We start from the raw sequence: 19,363 nt of genomic DNA on the forward strand, positions 1-19,363 counted from the left end.
TCGAATTTTGTCGAATACGCAAACGATTCGAAGACGAAAGTTGTTCATGCTAGAGGTACTGGTTTGTAGATGGAATCTCACTATGGTGATCCTTTTAGTGTTAATGTTAGTCTTAGCTTCAAAATAATGACAGTATTTAAACCAAAATAAATGTTTTTTTCACGGAGACAGGAGTTGTAAATAGTTATTAAAAGTATACCAACGTACTAAATTAAAACATTTGTGAGAAGTACCCATAGATTAAAGTAATGTAACCCTTTGTAAACAATGTCTATCTTATTGTTACACGCTCAGCACGTGTGATGGGACACTGGCGGCTAAACTGTACAGTCAACTAGAATTTTGCTCTAGATTTCGTTTATTTTACACTACCTACTGAATTCCGAGGGTCTAGTAGAGATTGTTTTATTAAAACCAATTTGTTGTTGGATCTCTTTACTTGATAGGAAACTTGAGAAACAGTAGCTATTTTCGGTAGGTAATTTGAATTTTATAGCCACGTTAAAAAGATCCAAAATCTGAAAATTTTAAATTGCTAGTCCGGTTAAGGGTTAACAACCGGAGTCAGAGTCAGAGCATAAGCATAAGCTAGTAACAAAAATATCTTCATTGTATGGAAAAACTGACAAATATTTTTGCAGATGACTGTTCCAGAGCGACGTTTGATTACAGGATGTTTCGAGTCGCCTCAATGGTCACTGCTTAAGATAATCCGCGCTAAGAAAACGTGAGACGAACGCTCAGTCGATCAGACGAGTTCAGACGCTGCGTGCGCGCATAGTATAGACGCATGCGCGAAACGGTCCGCGCGCGGGTAAAATCAATTAGTTACCGTTATTTTAACAAATTCGGCTTTTGTTGTAAGTTACTTAATTAAATTAAAAAGTGAAATTAAAAGTCATAGGTTTCGGAAAATATAGGTCGATAAAATTAAATAAAACAAAATTAAAAGAGGGATGCCAAAACAAATCGTTAGAAGCGACAAAGTGACATTTTTAGGAACTAAAAACATTTTCAATGGAAAATTATAAGCCAAAGATTTTGTCGTCTGAAAATCTCACCCTCTGCCCTCTGGCACCTACAACGTTTTGGTTTGGCATCTTGGGACTCCTCAAATTAGAAAATAAATAAAAAAACTGAATTAGATCTAAGACTAATAGGTACTAGTGGTACTAGGTAATGTGTAAGTTACTAAGCCACGTTAAAATTAACAAAAAATAGCAATGCCTTGACTCAAATACAGAAACCATAATTTTTAATGGTTTATGTGTTTTAAGCAGTGTTATCAGCTTAAATACTTACGAGTTTCTGTATTCTTAGACTTTATTGCACCGTGTTCATGTGCCGAGTGCGTGTGTTAAGAAACACTGTAACACAGTAAAATAAACTGTGTTACAAAAAAAGTAAACTATGAAGAGTGAGACCTATTCGTGTAAAAATCATAGGTACCATTGATTATACGGACTGATTCTTGTTCAAACAACTAAGCTGGCTAAGCTAATCAAAACATAATCCATTGTTAGACAACTCTTCGGTTATTTTCGCTGTCGATTGTATTTCTCTGACTCATTTTCCAAACCGCTACAAGTATTTAGCTAATTAGTTACCTCGTAATATGCCTTCGAAGTATTGTATCTATTCTATCTATCGAATTGAAAGCAAATATTTAACACCCTCCTGTTGTCAGCAATATTTTATTAGTTTTTTCGATCTGTATATTTCAACCATTGAATGCCGGCATGAAACTGCCTTTTTATAAAGACTTTATCATTTAAATTACAATTACAATATTCATTAGGTACATAACGCTTCATTTACGTATTTTTTTATTTTCGATTTTTTTAAATTTGGTTTATTAATATGCGTGAAAATTGTATGCGTGTTTCATGAATCTTCTCTACTAGGTAGAGTCTTTATCTTTGCTCGACAACTTACAATGTTACAATAACAGTATAACCTTTTTATATTCACTTCGTGTTATTCTATAATTATTGACATAAAAAAGAGTAGCTGTTGTAAATCTAATGTGATTAGCGAATACTTAGATTTCAGGAACATCGTTTACAGGGCTACAGGCCGAAAATCGAACCTCGATTCCGCGAAGTAGCGGTTTTCGCACTTGTTTTGTTTTCTAAAAAATTCTAGACTATTTTAGAAGATACCAACTGGTATTCAGCGGGGTCTATTAACCTATTAATTTTGCCGATAACTCGAACTTTGAGCAACCTGTTTTATTGTATTATGTATTAAATAAATAACGCAGTCTTTCACGGGTGACTTAATAATGCCATTTGTAAAGGCAAGATTCCGGTTCGCCTTTGATAAATTATAACATTTTGTTATTTAATAAAAGCCTGCGTGACGCAAACTAGATAATTTTATTCAACGTAATCGATATTTTTATAACAGTGGGGTCAAATAGAAAACGAAAATTCACTAGATACTTATTCGTTAAATGTTTTTACTGCTTTACAAATAGTGTTTCCTACTTAACTAATTAAATAGTAATAGTAATGACTTCAAATTTTATGGTCGCTATAGGTGTTTAAAATATTTCCATTGGCCATAACTTCAAAGTGACAACAGTCCTAGATCCAACTTCGCTATCGCTATAATAAATAAATTATTATAACAAACTAGCGGCCGCCCGCGACTTCGTACGCGTGGATCCCGTTTTACCCCCTTTTCCTGAATTTTCTTTGCTATAAACCTCACGGAGCCCGAGACCTTTCCAACGAATGCAAAACCGTGGAAATCGGTTCGTGCGTTCTGGAGTTATAGCGTCAGGGAGGAAAACCCGACTTATTTTTATATAGTAGATTACGAATATTGCATAGAAAATACATAACGCTACAACATATTTTCCGACAGCTTCATAGTAGGTATTTAAAAAAAATGAGGCTTTTGATTAAGGCCGAGTTGAATCACATAACTTTGACCGTACCTAAATATAACGACCGGTGGTTTTTGTCTGGATTTGACAGACTTTTTGGCGTCTGTTAAAGTTAAAGTAAGATGGTGCAAACCAGTCTAAGATGTTAAAAGGAAACATCCTTTTTTATAATCGGGTAAAATAAACCATCATCGCTTTTTTACTAATTAATCTTGTAACGCTTCAATTTTCAACCAAGGTTCACCTGCTTCCGGCTTGTCAAGAGCAAGCTTCTAATGTTGTCTTAAAATTTATATTATCTAAAGCTAGAGGCATACCATTGGTTACATCGTTAGCTAGCTAGCTAAAGCGACATCTATTGGTTACATACGTTTAAACATCTTATTAGTCTGTTATTGATTCACTGTACACGAGTATACTCTTTAAAATGTCACATTACAAGTGTCCTAAAAGGATGCGACCTCTATTAATCATCATCATCATCATCATCATCATCATCATCATCATCATCATCATCATTTCAGCCACAGGACGTCCACTGCTGAACATAGGCCTCCCCCAATGCTTTCCATGTTGATCGATTGGTAGCGGCCTGCGTCCAGCGCTTCCCTGCTACCTTTACGATGTCGTCGGTCCACCTTGTAGGTGGACGTCCCACGCTGCGTTTTCCGGTACGCGGCCTCCATTCCAGAACCTTTCTGCCCCATCGGCCGTCAGTTCTGCGTTCTATGTGCCCTGCCTATACCTCTATTAATACCTGAAAATTACTTAATTATTTCTGTTCGTTTGCCTCCTGTCCCATAAAAAAGAAAATACCAACCTGAATTTATTTAAAGTTTACAGATTTTTTCCATGATTTTCATAAATACTTATTTGAATTTTAAATGTGTTTCTAATTGAGTTCAATCAATACAAAACAAAACAATATTTTAGATGCAACAAGTCACACGAATGTAACTCTAGCTTTATTTATTTTAATAGTTTGATGCATTTATTAATACAAATCTGGCAACTATACATTTTTTGCTTAAATACTTAAACTGATTAGCAAAACATCGTGATTAATGGTCTTAATTTTTTATGCAAGTATAATGAACTGAATTTTAAAGACCAAAGTTCATACGGTGATAGAGAGCATCGATTGGTATGAAGAAGATAAGAGTATTGAATAATAACTATTAGATCTAGCTGACTCGATAGTTAGAATTGGTATTATTGGAAATAGTCGATGTAGAGTTTTGCACTAGCAACGAAAAGTGTATAAAACACACGAACAACAATAAATTGTTTTCACTTTGCATTTTCAGCTAAGGAGCCAGTCATCTAATACAATAATAGAAATAAAACATCAAGAAGATTTTAATTTAAATCACCTAGTGTTAGTGTATTGTGTATCTACCTCTATCATAAACAGATTACGATTAAGAGTACGTTTGTACAGCTGTAAACAACCTCGTGTATTAGCTCTAGTTTTTAATTCTAAAGTCATTATGAATGTGTATTTTTTGTAGCTAATAAAAATTAGAGTAAAAAATGTCTTGGTTAATGTATGCAAGACTTTTATGAAAGAAAAATCTTCTGCAGTGAACAAACTTGCGTCATGGAATTTTTTTTACGTAAAAAATGTTTTTAAATATTATTATGTTACTATTTTACTGCAATATGGTACACAATGTGGTCTAGGCTTAGCAGTTTTGTTGCTACTATTATGTAGGTATTCTGTGGTTTTGGTACAGTAGGTACTAGTACTACTCAAAAGCCTCCATTGAAATCTCATCCTTTGTCTTAAAAGACAATGTTAGCCAACGGCTATGAAATTAAGTACGTCATTTAAAACTTTACATCCACATACCGCAAAATGTAAATTATTTTAAGCGTTTTTGAAAGACTTTTCTAAAACAAAAAGGACAAATCGTCCGATTCATTTGTTGTAATTGGTATTCGTTGTGACTCTTATAATATACTGTATACCTATTTAAATACGGTAACGGTATTATCCAGAATTTTTAAATAAACAACTTGACAAAGTCGAACTGCCTAAGGCGGAAAATTTTGTTTGAGAAGCGATTAGATCGCTAAGAAAATTTTAATTATGCAGAATGTTCTGCAGCGAAAGAACTTTTTGTTCATTTAGGCTTAAATTAATGAGGTATAAGTACATACCTGATTTAAGGCCTATTCAAACCTGAGCGATATTCGCTGCCGCTGTGGGTAGAGGTACTTACATACCACGCGGGTTTCGCTTAGGTATTTAGTATCAAGTACCGCGGCTAGAGTGAGGTAACCCACTGGGTTTTCTCTGCCGCAGACGGTAGCGAATACCGCTTAGGTCTGAATAGGCCTTAATGGATTTTTTTTATTTAATTCTTCGTACTTAGTGATCTTTCCCCCATTAAAAGATTCCCTTGACCTAAAAGTGTAAAAGTCCTTACATATCATTGTAAAAGTAGTTCAACGTACCACATCATGCTTAGCTCTTGTCTTGAATAATGCATAGCACAATTATAATCTTATTTATTAGCTTACATCATATTTATGATCTGTTATTTCAATTGCAAAATTATTTGTTGCGATAGGTCTAAGTTATATTTAACTTAAATCAAGTTAATTCTACTGCATGCGATGCTTTTAAATAGTACTTTAAAGGCTACGTTGCATCATCTTAACTTTAACCATAACCATAACTAACCGGTGTTTTTGTAAATAGTTTGCCAGACTTTTGACGTTAGTAGGAGGCCACGTACCGGAAAACGCAGCGTGGGACGTCCACCCACAAGGTGGACCGATGACCTGATAAAGGTAGCGGGAAGGCGCTGGATGCAGGCCGCTACCAACCGTGCGATGTGGAAGTCATTGGGGGAGGCCTATGTTCAGCAGTGGACGTCCTGTGGCTGAAATGATGATGATGATGATGATGATGACGTTAGTTATTTGAAATAAGTTTTTTGTTCTTTCCGTTTTTATGCACCAGTCTTTATTGTTACGAAAATGTTTTAGAAGTTTTACAAAAGTATCGTCACTATTGTCAGCTACCTACCTATAGGTATGCAAAACTTGCGACTTGCATTTCTGGTAAACTGTTAAAAAATACTTTAACTAATTCTGTCTTTCTGTTACCAATTTTGACCAATTTTGGTAATTTTGTTTTAAAAAGATTTACAAATTGAGGTAGGATTACAGAATGGTGGAATCAATGATTTCTCAAATAAGGCATTCAAAACTCATCATAATTATTATAACTTGAATAATAAGGAAATAATTTTTGTTCAGGAGTCGCTTGGGAGTTTGTTTCTAGTGAGCACTTAGGTCAAATCATCAGACAGAGAAATCAACAAAAGATGTTTTCGTATAAATGGTTTTTAATAGCAGTATTTGCATTGAATGATCAAATAAAACGTTCCGCTGTTGGTCTCTGAACTAATAAGTGTTTAATTCAAGCAAAGCAATAGAAAGGTATTAGTTCAGTAATCACTGCAAACCTATTTGCTATGGATAAGGCTACCTTAAGCCACACTTAGCTGTTGGGTCGGCCTTACTCAAGGTGTTCATACATACGTCTCGTATGATAGCACGGCAATTATTTATTAGCATACTGCATTTCTCTACCAATCGTTCAATAAATGTTTGCTTGATTACGCAATGCCCTTTAATGTAGAACGAGAGTTGCATAAATTGTACCTCTGAAGAAAAGTTCATAGAATTAGCATGGGTAGAGTCGAACTACCTACCTTTTTTAATTTTATTATGTTCGTTGATTGTGTCTTCTAGCAATCGAACCTACTTCAATTCAACCTCTGCACTGGCCCATTTTTGGTCAATAAACCAGTAGTAGGGTTAAATTAATACTGGGACGTGTAAAAGAGCTTTTCAAAAGCCTATTTGCAGAAGACAAATAACTTTTACGACTTTATGAGGAGGGAGAGTCTCTTGCTCATGAGCACTAAGGTATACATGACATGTAGAGGCGTTTCTAAACTGAACTTTAATTAGGTATGCATTTTATATACGAGTATAGTAAAGCATATCATGCCTAACTAAAGCCAATATTTTAGTATTGAAGACTTAAAATCAAAACAGGCCGTTGGTAAATTAATTCATAAACTTTAAGTCTGATCGTAATCGAAAACTTTGTAATAATCATCACAATTGTTATTATTCAAAGGTCAAATTGATTTCGGCGATGTAGGAAGATAAAAATGATTTGACGGTTCACATAAAAGGTGCCTACCTGAGGTGCCTACCATAACCTTCTTATGAATGGGCCAGCGCAAAAAAATCTGATTTCATGATCTACTGAAGTAACATTTAATTGTTCCATGTTTTTGATGTTATCATGATGGTGTTTTGTGCGCTTGTAATATTTATAATCAACAGAAACAACCATACATTTTGTATTTTGAGTTCCTTGTGCGATACTCTTTGTATTTTTGATTTGATTTGATATATTTTATTTGAATACTTCATTCGATATTTAACAATAGGTTTGCAAGAATAAGAAATCGAGTGTATTTAATAAAATTCGTTCTAAACTTTGTGACGGTTATTTTCTAGCTAAAATATGTAAATGTAACGTATAATTTTATTTATATTCTTTCATAATGGAGTCTTGTTGGATTACATTAAAAATTCGTTTTAAATATATTTAAAAAAAAACGTAACATTTCAAGTTAGGTACTACTTATAAAACAATTTAAACAAAAGTTAAGGCGCTTTTATGAGTTTTCACATTTTCCTGAAACAATTAGCATTCTATTATGTCTGTATTATTACAGTTAATTAAAGTTTACCGTCTAATTTAATAAAAACACCGGTATTTTTACAAGGAAGTGGGTATTTGTTGTGGGTCCGTAGAGCGTCGTGTTATCTCTATCAATCTAATGAGTTAATCAGGATGAGAAGTTATTCTTTGATTACAAAGCTTTGAATGGGTTTTCCATACACTTTTTCAATTTATGATTCATGGAAACAATTAGATTTGTTTGTAGATAGTAACTTCGAGTTCCTAAGAATCTACTTGTTCATGATACGCGAAAAATTATGTTACTTATTAGTTTTTCAGTAGAGACGCGATATAAATAATATCCTGCGTCTAAGCTACTCAGTCATTTGAATGGAGTCAAACGTGTAAGACGAACCAGTATTTATGACCTATGGTAGAGTCATTTATTATTACTGTGAAGTAAATATTAATTTCTTGCAGTTTACTCTATTTATGCAAAGCTTGAGTAGCATTTCTGAGAGGAATTAAATGAACTACTTACAATGAATGCTGATTTACTTTAGGAAGCCAAAACAGAAAAATAATTTGATGCTTACACCATTCCCAAATTAACTCTTTCTTCGAGCATCTTTTGTGAAGTGATACTAGATAAACAGTGAAAATGACAGTGAAAGTGGAAAACCCGGTGGAAGGCGACTTCAAGCCGAATGAGAGGTGGAGAATCCTCAAGAATGTGGTGGTCATCAGCATCGCTTTCATGGTCCAGTTCACAGCATATAGCGTAAGTTTATTGAAATGACCTCAGGATACCCCATCCATTTGCCATTTAGAGTTATTAAGTCGTTGAAGTTACCACTGGCTGAACGACTTACACGAACTGAAGTCAGGACAGTCTCCAGTTCAAAAAAACACATACGTCTTGTAATTGCAATGCCTCAGAAATATCTCAGAAAATTAATACTTTTGGCATTAATTTGGCGTAATTGATCGCACGATAAAAGATTCCAGTGAAGCAGATCGCTAAAGTAAATAAAGGAAATCTAGAAAATGAGACATTGTAGTGACCACTTTCAACAGGCGCTCATGACGTCTGCATGTTCATCCCACTTCCATTATAGTATCTATAAGGCATCTTGAACATTAACTGACTGTTTCACTTTTTATACAGGGTGCGGCAAACCTCCAAAGTTCGATCAACGCGGAAGCCGGTCTTGGTACTGCGTCTCTCGCTGCTGTTTACGCTGGCCTCATCTTTTCTAACATATTTTTGCCAGTTCTAGTCATAAAGTAAGTGTTTTTAATGTCAGTATTAGTTTAGATCACTATTGCCTAAATGTATGTACCTCTAAAGCCTTTGACCTCTCTGCTTATAACCGTAAAGTAACTCCTAATTGACGTTGCATGTTTAGTTATGCATCACCGATGACGCTGATAACGCGTATTTGTATTCATTCTGAAATTATTATTGTATTATGTACATACGAGTATATGGTATGTGTAAGTTATAAGGCCTCCACTCAGCAGGTGTCATGCTTTATGGTACGTACATGGTATTCTGCGGAAACCATAGCGTTATTATTGGACGCCATAAACAGCGGAATTATTTTATACCTACTTTAATACATTATACAAACTTTCTCACAGTTTTTTCAAGTCTTGCTAGTCGTTACTCTAATTAAAATGTTTGCCATTTTAGATGGGTGGGCACAAAATGGGCGATCTCTCTATCGTTCATCGCGTATATGCCGTATATTGCTGCCCAGCTGTACCCTCGGTTCTGGACCCTGATCCCAGCAGGTCTGATGGTGGGCTTCGGAGGAGGACCGCTTTGGTGTGCCAAGTGCACCTATTTGTCAGTGGTGAGTACCGAAGTGGAAAGGAAATCTTAAATCATCAAGATGGTTAGGTTCGAAAGTATAATGTACTGGGGCGTTACTTTGGCAAATCAGTCGGCTTGAACATAGACTTGTGGTAACAAACTAGTGTAGTACTTAAGATACAATAATTTTAGCAGTGTAAGTACTAGCCGATGGAATCGTGTGACCTTTAAGGGTTACCTTAGCAACCTTAGCAGTAAATGTGTGCATAAGTGACACGTATCTAAGGCAATACCATGTTGCCAATATTATAACCAATCATAATTTATCGATATGTAAGTAAGATACAATGTAGACATCGCGTGTGTGACAAGTTATAAAATAAAAAGTATTTCGTAATTATGTTGTAATTGCTTTCCATTAAAATTACTATGTATTTCATACTTTTCTAGTTTAATAATATACTAAGTTTCCAAGATCACGCCTAGTTATTTAAGAGCCTATGAAAATAATACAATCGATAATTTTCTCACATTCATATAATTTTCAGGTTTCCGAAGCCCAAAGCAAAATTTCAAATATATCCGCCGATGTGTTGTTGACCCGGTTTTTTGGATTATTCTTTATGATATTCCAAATGAATCAAGTGTGGGGTAACCTCATTTCTTCTTTAGGTAAGAAATATTTTGTAAGACATCGACTATTTTGTATTATTAAGGTACAGTACACAGGCGTTTATTTTTCCGCTCCTTGGGGGGGTTAAGTTTTCAGGAACGGGACTATTCCCACCTCTCGTTCCCACCACTGCAACTCCTGTGTAGCCAGGATCTACAGCTTGACCGCCACAAAAACCCAACCAATGAAGGTCAAGTTTGTCCCGGGGGAAAGTTAAACTGTCATTGGACCCGCAACGAAATTAATCAGAAGAACATAGGAGGAGTTCGAAATTAAGGTTCGACTTCCCTCCATTGCAAAGCGGATGACAGGTGACAAACAAAGGTTTAAAACCTTTAAGAAAAAGATTATGCACCACGGACAATAAATTAAATTAAGGGGGCCTATCTTATGAGCAATTAGCAACTACCTGCCAATAATATTTTTCACAAAATCGCTTAAAAGCACGGAAATTTTTCCTTGTCGCGACAAGATCGGTGTAATAAATTGCGGAAACAGATGTATGTTGTATTGAATTAAGCATTATATCACGTTCATGTTTCCAAAGATCACACTCCCACAAGATATGATGGGCNAAAATACAAACGAGGCGATAAATAGACAGAATAACTTACAGTTTCCGTAGTTCGTGTCACATACAAACCGATTATTACACTCACAAACACTTATAAGCGATTTATCTATTTTTATAAGCAAAAACTCCCGAGAGCTCCGTACGCTAGCACTACACCGTGCGGGGCGGGGGGGGGGGAAGGTTTTCAGGAGCGGACAGACGGCTGAAATGATGATTCAAAGGTGCTTATTAGGAAACGTACCAGCCATTATATTTTGTGCAATAATCTTTTGTGCCTGCCTTTCCACCTAGATACTCCATAAATACAGATAGAGCTGGTCTCTGCATCCTATAGCAATACGTACTATCTTTTGTTTTTTTTTTCAAAATATACCTTAGTTTAGTAATATACATGCCAAGTATTGTTCTTATTGTACGAGTACGACTTATCCTATGTCTCCAGTACTGACAGCTGGTGACAACGAAGCAGCAGTGACTGCGGTGAATGCGAGCATGATTCCGGAGCTATGTGGCGCCAACTTCCTCCCGGCAGCTGATGCTGGAGAGGCCCTGCGTCCTCAACCGCCTGAGAGGATGCAGCTGATGATCGGTCAGTACTTTGTAGGTAGATTAAAGCTATTTTAGTTTTTAATTATGTGGGTTGTAGCAGCCGGCAAAAAACACAATATGGTCTAGAACTCCTCCCAAAAAGACGTGCTTGATTGAAAAATCTCTAGAGATTAGAGCATTACTTGATCAGGCCTCGGAGTCGTCTTTCGTAACTGAAGAAACAGTACGAAGACTTGGGTTGAAAAAGACTCCAATTAAAGAGCGCTTGTCAGGAATAGGTGGGGATAGTTTAGTATCCGAGGCTTTTGTTGACTTGGAGATTAGTTCAAGGATCCATCCAGGGGAGAATTTAGGGGTGAGAGCTTATGTTTTAAAGTCAATAACCTCTTTATTACCATCCCATAAAATAGAACCTGTGCAATGGGCTGAAAATATGAATTTGCCATTGGCAGATCCTGGCTATCACACGCCAAATCGTGTCGATTTGTTATTGGGAGTAGATATGTTTAGTCAAGTCTTGCTAGAGGGAGTTAGGAAAGGTCCAAGCGGTACCCCTGTTGCACAAGAGACATTGTTTGGGTGGATTTTATCGGGAAATTGTACAAAGTCAACAAACAGAAATTTTAGGGCTAAAGTTAGATATAAGGATAGTAGTNTTCGAGAAAAGGATGGTACGGCCGTGCCGCTTTTTTGCTCGACTTGGTGGGGGCACTGCCGTGCCCCCAGATCTCAAAACCTGTTTGTTGAAGTTAACTTCCAACATCGATTCAGATAGTACTCCGCAAGTTGTTCTGGGGAAAAGTAGTCAACTTGAATTGCCCAAAATTATTATTCCATCATTTTCGGGGAAATATTCGGAATGGCCCACATTTTGCGATTTATTTAGTTCTTTGGTGCATTGCAATGAGGATTTGACAAAGGTACAGAAGTTCCATTATCTAAAGAGCTACCTTACAGGAGAAGCAGAACAACTTGTGAAGCACATATAGATGACCCACGCTGAACTGTCCCACCAAACTCAATGACAGGGGGGCGCTACCATCGTTCAACTATATGGATTCCAATATGGCAAAAATCTGAACCAGCGATCCGGTATTGACGGTGGCGCCCCACTGTCAATGTCATCGACAGGACAGTCCAGTATTTTGGAACTATATCTATAGCGGAATGTAATTATGATAGGTGTTGGCAATTGTTAGAGGAACGTTATAACAATAAGAAATTCATTTGCCAGCAAACATTAAATCGGTTTTTTAGTCAGAAAAATATTGTAAAGGAGTCAGCACATGCGCTGAAGGAATTAATTGACACAACTAATTATTGCTTGGCTACTTTGATGAATCTTGATGTAAATGTAGATAGTTGGGATGTAGTTCTTGTTCATGTTTTGACATCGAAGTTGGATACTGAATCTAGACGTCAGTGGGAGTTCATGATTTCGGAAACTAATACATCAGATGAACTGCCGACTTATGATCATTTTAAAGATTTTCTAACGAATCGTTACAGGGCATTGGAGTTTCTAGATTCAAAATCCACTTCGGTAAATGTAAATAATGTACATAATAGAACTACTAAGTCTATGCATATTGTAAAAAATGTGCAATGTCCGTTTTGTACGGAAGGAGGGCATAAACTTAGGTTTTGCAAAGAATTTGCAAGGGAGGCGGTGGAGTCTCGTCGGGAATTTGTTTTAAATAACAATGTATGTTTTAATTGTTTAGGACACAATCATTCTGCCAAATTCTGTAAATATGTAACTAAATGCCGAATCTGCAAACGCAGACATCATTATCTGTTGCACCCTCGAGGTAATGTCCATAGAGGTGTAGGAAATAGAAATGCAAGGGAGGAAGTTAAAAGTTCTGGGTCTTGTTTGTCGACAGGAAATAATAATCAAGTTTTACTGCCGACTGCGGTAGTTAAAGCTATGTCGACCAAGAAGGATAGCATAGAGATTAGAGCATTACTTGATCAGGCCTCGGAGTCGTCTTTCGTAACTGAAGAAACAGTACGAAGACTTGGGTTGAAAAAGACTCCAATCAAAGAGCGCTTGTCAGGAATAGGTGGGGATAGTTTAGTATCCGAGGCTTTTGTTGACTTGGAGATTAGTTCAAAGATTCATCCAGGGGAGAATTTAGGGGTGAGAGCTTATGTTTTAAAGTCAATAACTTCTCTATTACCATCCCATAAGATAAAACCTGTGCAATGGGCTGAGAGTATGAATTTGCCGTTGGCAGATCCTGGCTATCACACGTCAAATGGTATCGATTTGCTATTGGGAGTAGATGTGTTTAGACACAAGAGACATTGTTTGGGTGGATTCTATCGGGAAATTGTACAAAGTCAACAAACAGAAATTTTAGGGCTAAGGTTAGATATAAGGATAGTAGTAAGGTTAGAAGGCAGACTGATTGAAGTAATATAAAATGTTTAACATGTCAGGGTTATCGTTCAAAATTATTATGCCTTCTTTCTTGAGTTTTAAGTGTTTATAATGGGCGATTGTCATGGTGGGCGATGTAGTGAAGGACGAAGCTTAGCTCGTCCTTGGTGGGCGATTATGTTAGAGTTAGTGTAAAGTTCGTTCATTGTCCTATCACTAGATGGCACCACATGCTGTTTGTGTTTAAGTTTACATAGTTTTACCAATAGATGACACTTGTATTTTATGTGCAAAATATTAGCCCGCGGTGTCCAGATTTTTTGCCCGGCCTCTAAATATAACCGGGACGCAATAAAGCATTGAATTCAGTTGACCTCAAGACAGTGTTTCATTCACTAGTATTTAGTAGTACCCAGTCAGTGGTAGGTAGGAGTGAGTGATAGCGCCTAGGAAGTGCGCAGGTTGAGGGAATTCCACCCTCCTCTATGGGAGGGTTAAACAANAGAGTTAGTGTAAAGTTTGTTCATTGTCCTATCACTAGATGGCACCACATGCTATGTTTGTGTTTAAGTTTACATAGTTTTACCAATAGATGACACTTGTATTTTATGTGCAAAATATTAGCCCGCGGTGTCCAGATTTTTTGCCCGGCCTTTAAATATAACCGGGACGCAATAAAGCATTAGTAGTTAGTAGTACCCAGTCAGTGGTAGGTAGGAGTGAGTGATAGCGCCTAGGAAGTGCGCAGGGTGAGGGAATTCCACCCTCCTCTATGGGAGGGTTAAAAAATCTCTATAAAAACAAATCCTTTTCAAGAGGTACGTACGTCACAGTCACATACTAGGCCTCCATTGAATTAAAAAAGCCGCTTAGCTGAAATTAAAACAGCCATTGTCAGCTACAAGGTCGCTACAATTTTGGAAAACTGTGAATTTTCCGCGATGCATGCGATGATTTTGAATCTGATTTCAAAGAACTTATATTTATGTAGAATCTTCTGCAAAAGGGTGCTTCTGAATCGCCTCTTCGGCTTTCTGCTTACCAAAGAGGAATGACTTGGTATATAGAAAATTATAATGCCAAAATGATCAAAATATCACCAGAAAAGCGCGTGTTTTGTTAATTTAACTTATGTTGGGCAATTGATGGTTATTTAATTGAAAAGTGATAGACGACAAAGTCGTATTAGTTCCGAAGTCTAAATTAAGATAATAACTTATGTTAATAACATTTTTTCTTCCCAGTACAGATACATCGACCATGTATATGTCAAGTGGATTGCTTGATTACACTTTACCTGTCTAGACATTATTTATGTGATGCTTTAAAGGTGTGTTTACAAATGAGATAATGACTAAATTTCCTTTTGCGGGTTCCTTTTTCCTTCCATAAAAAACCTTGAGGAGGCGGATGCAAGAAAGTAATTTCTTAATTAGTTTAGGTAGAATAACTTTTCTTATACAAATATAGGTACAGATATTATGAGACGCGAAAGTTGGTTCGATTTCTCAAAGATCTAATAGCATTACTCTTAACGCTGTATTGTGAATTTAGTACACATTTTATTAAATAACTAAGGTAGGTATATAATCAGGACACATATTGGCTTGAATTTACACGCAAATATCAACAGTAACAATAGCAGTTTATGAAGATACTTTTATACCGTAAACTTTCATAATTTCAGGTATTTATTTGGCGTGCATGGCTGGCGCCGCCATTATCATCGCCATTGGAGTTGATTCTATGAAAAGGTAAAAGTTTTCTTCTTCTATCGTTTAGGTTTTAGTATTTAGTTGGTGTCAGAAATACAATGAGCTGACCGCATATGACATGCGTAGAGTGTTTCCTATACCACAGAATAATATTAAGTACTACTGGTACAAACGTCAGTACTCGGTACTGCGCCGAAGCCATATTAAAGGGCTGACTTCGGTAAAATGATGTGTGACATGAGGTGCCAAACTGCAGAAAATGTGGGAGGAAATACAATATGATTATGCATGAATTATCATGAATAATATTAACCACTTATTTACCTCTCAGTGTCTCCAGGCAACTTAAAAAAGTACATTCTGTGTTTTTATTATTATTTAATCAGTTAAATACTGCACAGTATTTAATACATAATTTTCTTTATATTTTCCATCATACATAAGAATACGCGTGCGTGAGTCAATGCTCGCTCGTAATCAATGTGAGGCCTTGTCGAATAGTAATCCTGTAGGGTGCCATCGTGCTTGTTTTGTTTTCGATGTAAACTCGCGGAGATGAACAGGCCTGCCTATACCATGACACTTACCTTCTATGCCTAGATTAATAACACCTATGTATACCTACAGCCTACTAGACAAAGTCTCGAAATTTCATGACACTTTAACATAGAGAAGAACCTGATAAATCTATTTATTTGATAATAATGGTTTCTTTCAGGTACAATACCGGTCGATCGGCGACTGGATCTGGTCTCTCGGGGATGGCGTTACTGGCAGTCACCCTGAAGCTGCTGGTTGAGCCTAACCAGCTCATGTTGGTGCTCCTCAACACCTTCGTGGGATACCAGCAAGCGTTCTTTGGCGCTGACTTCAGTGCGGTCAGTGAAAGCTAAAGTTTTGAAAGGCGCTTTATACCGAATCAAATTCAAATTCTTTATAGTAGGTCCTTTTGTCACAAGTGCCTCAAACTTGCCTTGCTTGAATCGCCGCTGACATACGCTGGCAGATGGATTTCAACGATATAATTTGCATAATTTGCGAAAGATGTCCACTGCTGGACAAACGCCTCCCTCAATGATTTCCATAGACCGGTCAAGCCCCCAACTCACATCGATCGTCGGTCTATCTTTCATCGACTTCTCTATAGAGCGTTGAAACCTTAACTTAATGTTAATAGCAATATTTCTCACACTATTATGTCATTGTTATGATTTTTCCAGGCGTTTATATCGTGTGCAGTCGGAACTGGGACAGTTGGCTTCGTGATGATGACCATGGGGGTGGCTGATGCCATTGGCTGTGTCGTCACTGGATATATTGCGAAGGTACCTAAATATATCCAGAATAATCTTAGGATGTGGGAATCATAATTTATTTATTTATAAGCAGCTTGATGCTTACAGAGATTCCAACTCATACATCTAAATGTATCTATGTTCCCCAATCTGCATCTACTCGTAGTTTATGAATTTAAGTAGATAGATCATAAATAAAAGAAAGATGTTGCCAGAGGTTTCTACGCTATACATATACCAGTATACTTATTGTGTGCATTTATTGCAATGGGCATCGCTATTGGGACAAGATGGCACTGCTTATCGGTACCTACACTTTTTCTTTGTGCGAATGATGTCCATTGTAGTAAACGCTTCTTTCTTTCTTTGGTGCTAATGGTTGATTTAACCTACCAACTTTTTAGATCACGGGTCGTGTGCCACTGATGTGCTGTGCAGCGGTTCTTCACACGATGCTCTTCACCACCATGCTAGTGTGGAGGCCTCACGAGGGCCAGAGCCACATCCTCTACATCATTGCTATCCTCTGGGGTATCTGCGACTCTGTGTGGCTCGTGCAGCTGAATGGTAAGAGTAATTAAATAACTTTTGAGGTACATACTTGATGATAAAGGTGATGTTCTCTGGTTATGTTAATTAGGGACATAGGATAGCCATTTTATATCTTTCACAACAACCTGCCCTTTTTTAGGTGGCACTAAAGTGTCGGGTTGGATTTCTCTCACACTTAACCGTGTTATTGTATTATTTATCTACCTATCTACTAAAATAGTTTGCGTGTGACGTTCAGGTAGATTTTGGACTGTCGCGATGTCGTAGATATTCTTCATCGGGAGTCCCAAGGATCCCTCTAATTTCCAGTTTTATTCATAAAAGTTCACACCGACTGGTTACAATAGTTTCAAACAAAAAATCAAAAGGTACTTTTTGACTTACCTGCAATTTTCGTTGGTCCAAAATTCATAATCTCGTAACTCTATTTTAACATGGAAACGAGCAAGTATCTTACCTAATTTGTTTTTTTACGTTTTTAATTTTTCCAGCATACTACGGCATTCTGTTCCCCGGCAGAGAAGAGGCAGCTTTCGCGAATTTCAGGCTCTGGGAATCAGTCGGCTACATCATTGCTTACGTCATCTCTCCCTACCTGAGGACCAGCGAGAAGACCTACCTCATGTTCACCATGATGATCGTGGGGGTCTCTATGTACTTCACAGTGGAGTACAGGGAGAGAAGAGGAAAGAACGAACTGGATATGAAGAGTCGAGAACTATGCTGTGATAAAGGATTGGATAATGCTGCGTATAGAAGCGTAGAATGATAGATGTATTTTCTGAATTTATGAATTTATGGCAATGTCTAATCTATCTCCAGAGTACCTTGATAGCAATTACATTTACGCCCGTATTCACAAACGATGCTTTCTTAAGTGAAGCAGCAAATCGAACGCACAGCGTTGAATAGAGCTCGGTAACTGGTTCATACGACATCGTAAAGGTAGCAGGGAAGCGCTGGACGCAGGCCGCTACCAATTGATCAACATGGAAAGCATTGGGGGAGGCCTATGTTCAGCAGTGGACGTCCTATGGCTGAAATGATGATGATGATGATGAACTGGTTCATGTGTCACCCTGTGCGTCCACGCGCACTGTGAGAACTCATAGTAATGTTTGTGAATACGGGCGTTAGTTTAAAATAGTATTGATTACTTATGGGTCCGTTCTTCAAAGAAGAAATTGAACCTTTTATGTAGGATCATTGATATTTAGTTCTATATCTAGCGCCTAACTCAGTCTGTGCCCGAGGTATGGAAGCGGCACGGGAGGGTGTTTTTGGCACGTCAAACGTCAGCGATACTTCTTCTTCTTCTTCTTTTATTAATGGCGATGAACTTGTGTATTTTCGCCACAAGGCACACTGTTCCGCCAATATCACGTGCGCAGCTTTTACACAATGTAGGTATTTGAGAAATTTAAATTCAAAGGTATGCTAAGCAAAATACCTAAAACAAGGAGACATCACAAATAAGACAATACAATACATAAAAATAACACATACGAGTGAACACAAATGGGGAGGTTTAGTTTGGAAAAAGTTTACTGCCAACTCTTGCTTGTTATAGATGACCCACGCTGAACTGTCCCACCAAACTCAATGACAGGGGGGCGCTACCATCGTTCAACTATATGGTTTCCAATATGGCAAAAATCTGAACCAGCGATCCGGTATTGACGGTGGCGCCCCACTGTCAATGTCATCGACAGGACAGTCCAGTATTTTGGAACTATAGATATGCTTCAGATTTGTATGCTCTGTCACGTCACGTCATTAATGTCAATGTCACCTCTCCCGTGCGGCTTAACTCGGGCACAGACTGAGTAAGCGCTAAATCTACAGTAGTTTATTGATGTAAATAAAAAATATGTGTGTATGGCAGCCAGATTAAGTACTATTCTGTGATTTTGTTGATGTTAACATAATTTAGGATATCGTTATAATAATTAGTTAATAATAGATAACTTGTTCGTTAATGCATTATGTCTATGTAAAAGTATCGGATGTTTTATTCAAATGTCAAACACTGACCATGAGACAAATATAAAACTTGCAAATAATGTTTGATTCCCAAATTCTAAATATTTGTTGTGTTGTGCCATTTTCGTTGTTGATACGCAATATAACAGCTCTATGTGATAAGAGACGCTACATTTTGTATGATTTTTTCGTTTATTTGTATAC

General features: G+C 37.1%; 1 protein-coding gene across 5 annotated transcripts; it reads left to right on the forward strand.

Moving 5' to 3' along the window:
- Positions 1-734: 734 nt before the first annotated feature.
- Positions 735-18,089, forward strand: LOC114350240 (UNC93-like protein). 5 transcript variants are annotated; one of them, XM_028300945.1, is made up of 11 exons: positions 735-860; positions 8,094-8,394; positions 8,782-8,900; positions 9,310-9,472; positions 9,981-10,104; positions 11,122-11,268; positions 15,302-15,368; positions 16,048-16,207; positions 16,550-16,654; positions 17,029-17,191; positions 17,668-17,945. In XM_028300945.1, the coding sequence occupies exons 2-11, from the start codon at positions 8,275-8,277 to the stop codon at positions 17,943-17,945; spliced, it is 1,446 nt and encodes a 481-aa protein (XP_028156746.1). In that variant the 5' UTR covers positions 735-860; positions 8,094-8,274. The 5 variants fall into 5 exon arrangements, with proteins under 5 accessions (XP_028156746.1, XP_028156747.1, XP_028156748.1 ...); XM_028300946.1 differs by having other exon boundaries at positions 8,177-8,394; XM_028300947.1 differs by having other exon boundaries at positions 749-814; positions 8,177-8,394.
- Positions 18,090-19,363: the final 1,274 nt, after the last annotated feature.

The sequence above is a fragment of the Ostrinia furnacalis genome, unplaced genomic scaffold (genome assembly GCF_004193835.3).
Source record: "Ostrinia furnacalis isolate ACB-3 unplaced genomic scaffold, ASM419383v2 OfSCF0831, whole genome shotgun sequence".
Lineage (NCBI taxonomy): Eukaryota > Metazoa > Arthropoda > Insecta > Lepidoptera > Crambidae > Ostrinia > Ostrinia furnacalis.

What these genes read in the sequence shown, in the direction of transcription:
- LOC114350240 (XM_028300945.1), top strand. Translation starts at nt 8,275, where the DNA reads ATGACAGTGAAAGTGGAAAACCCGGTGGAAGGCGACTTCAAGCCGAAT. An exon ending in GGAGTTGATTCTATGAAAAG is followed by an intron (nt 15,369 to 16,047) that starts GTAAAAGTTTTC and finishes GGTTTCTTTCAG; the next exon opens with GTACAATACCGGTCGATCGG. An exon ending in TCACTGGATATATTGCGAAG is followed by an intron (nt 16,655 to 17,028) that starts GTACCTAAATAT and finishes CCAACTTTTTAG; the next exon opens with ATCACGGGTCGTGTGCCACT.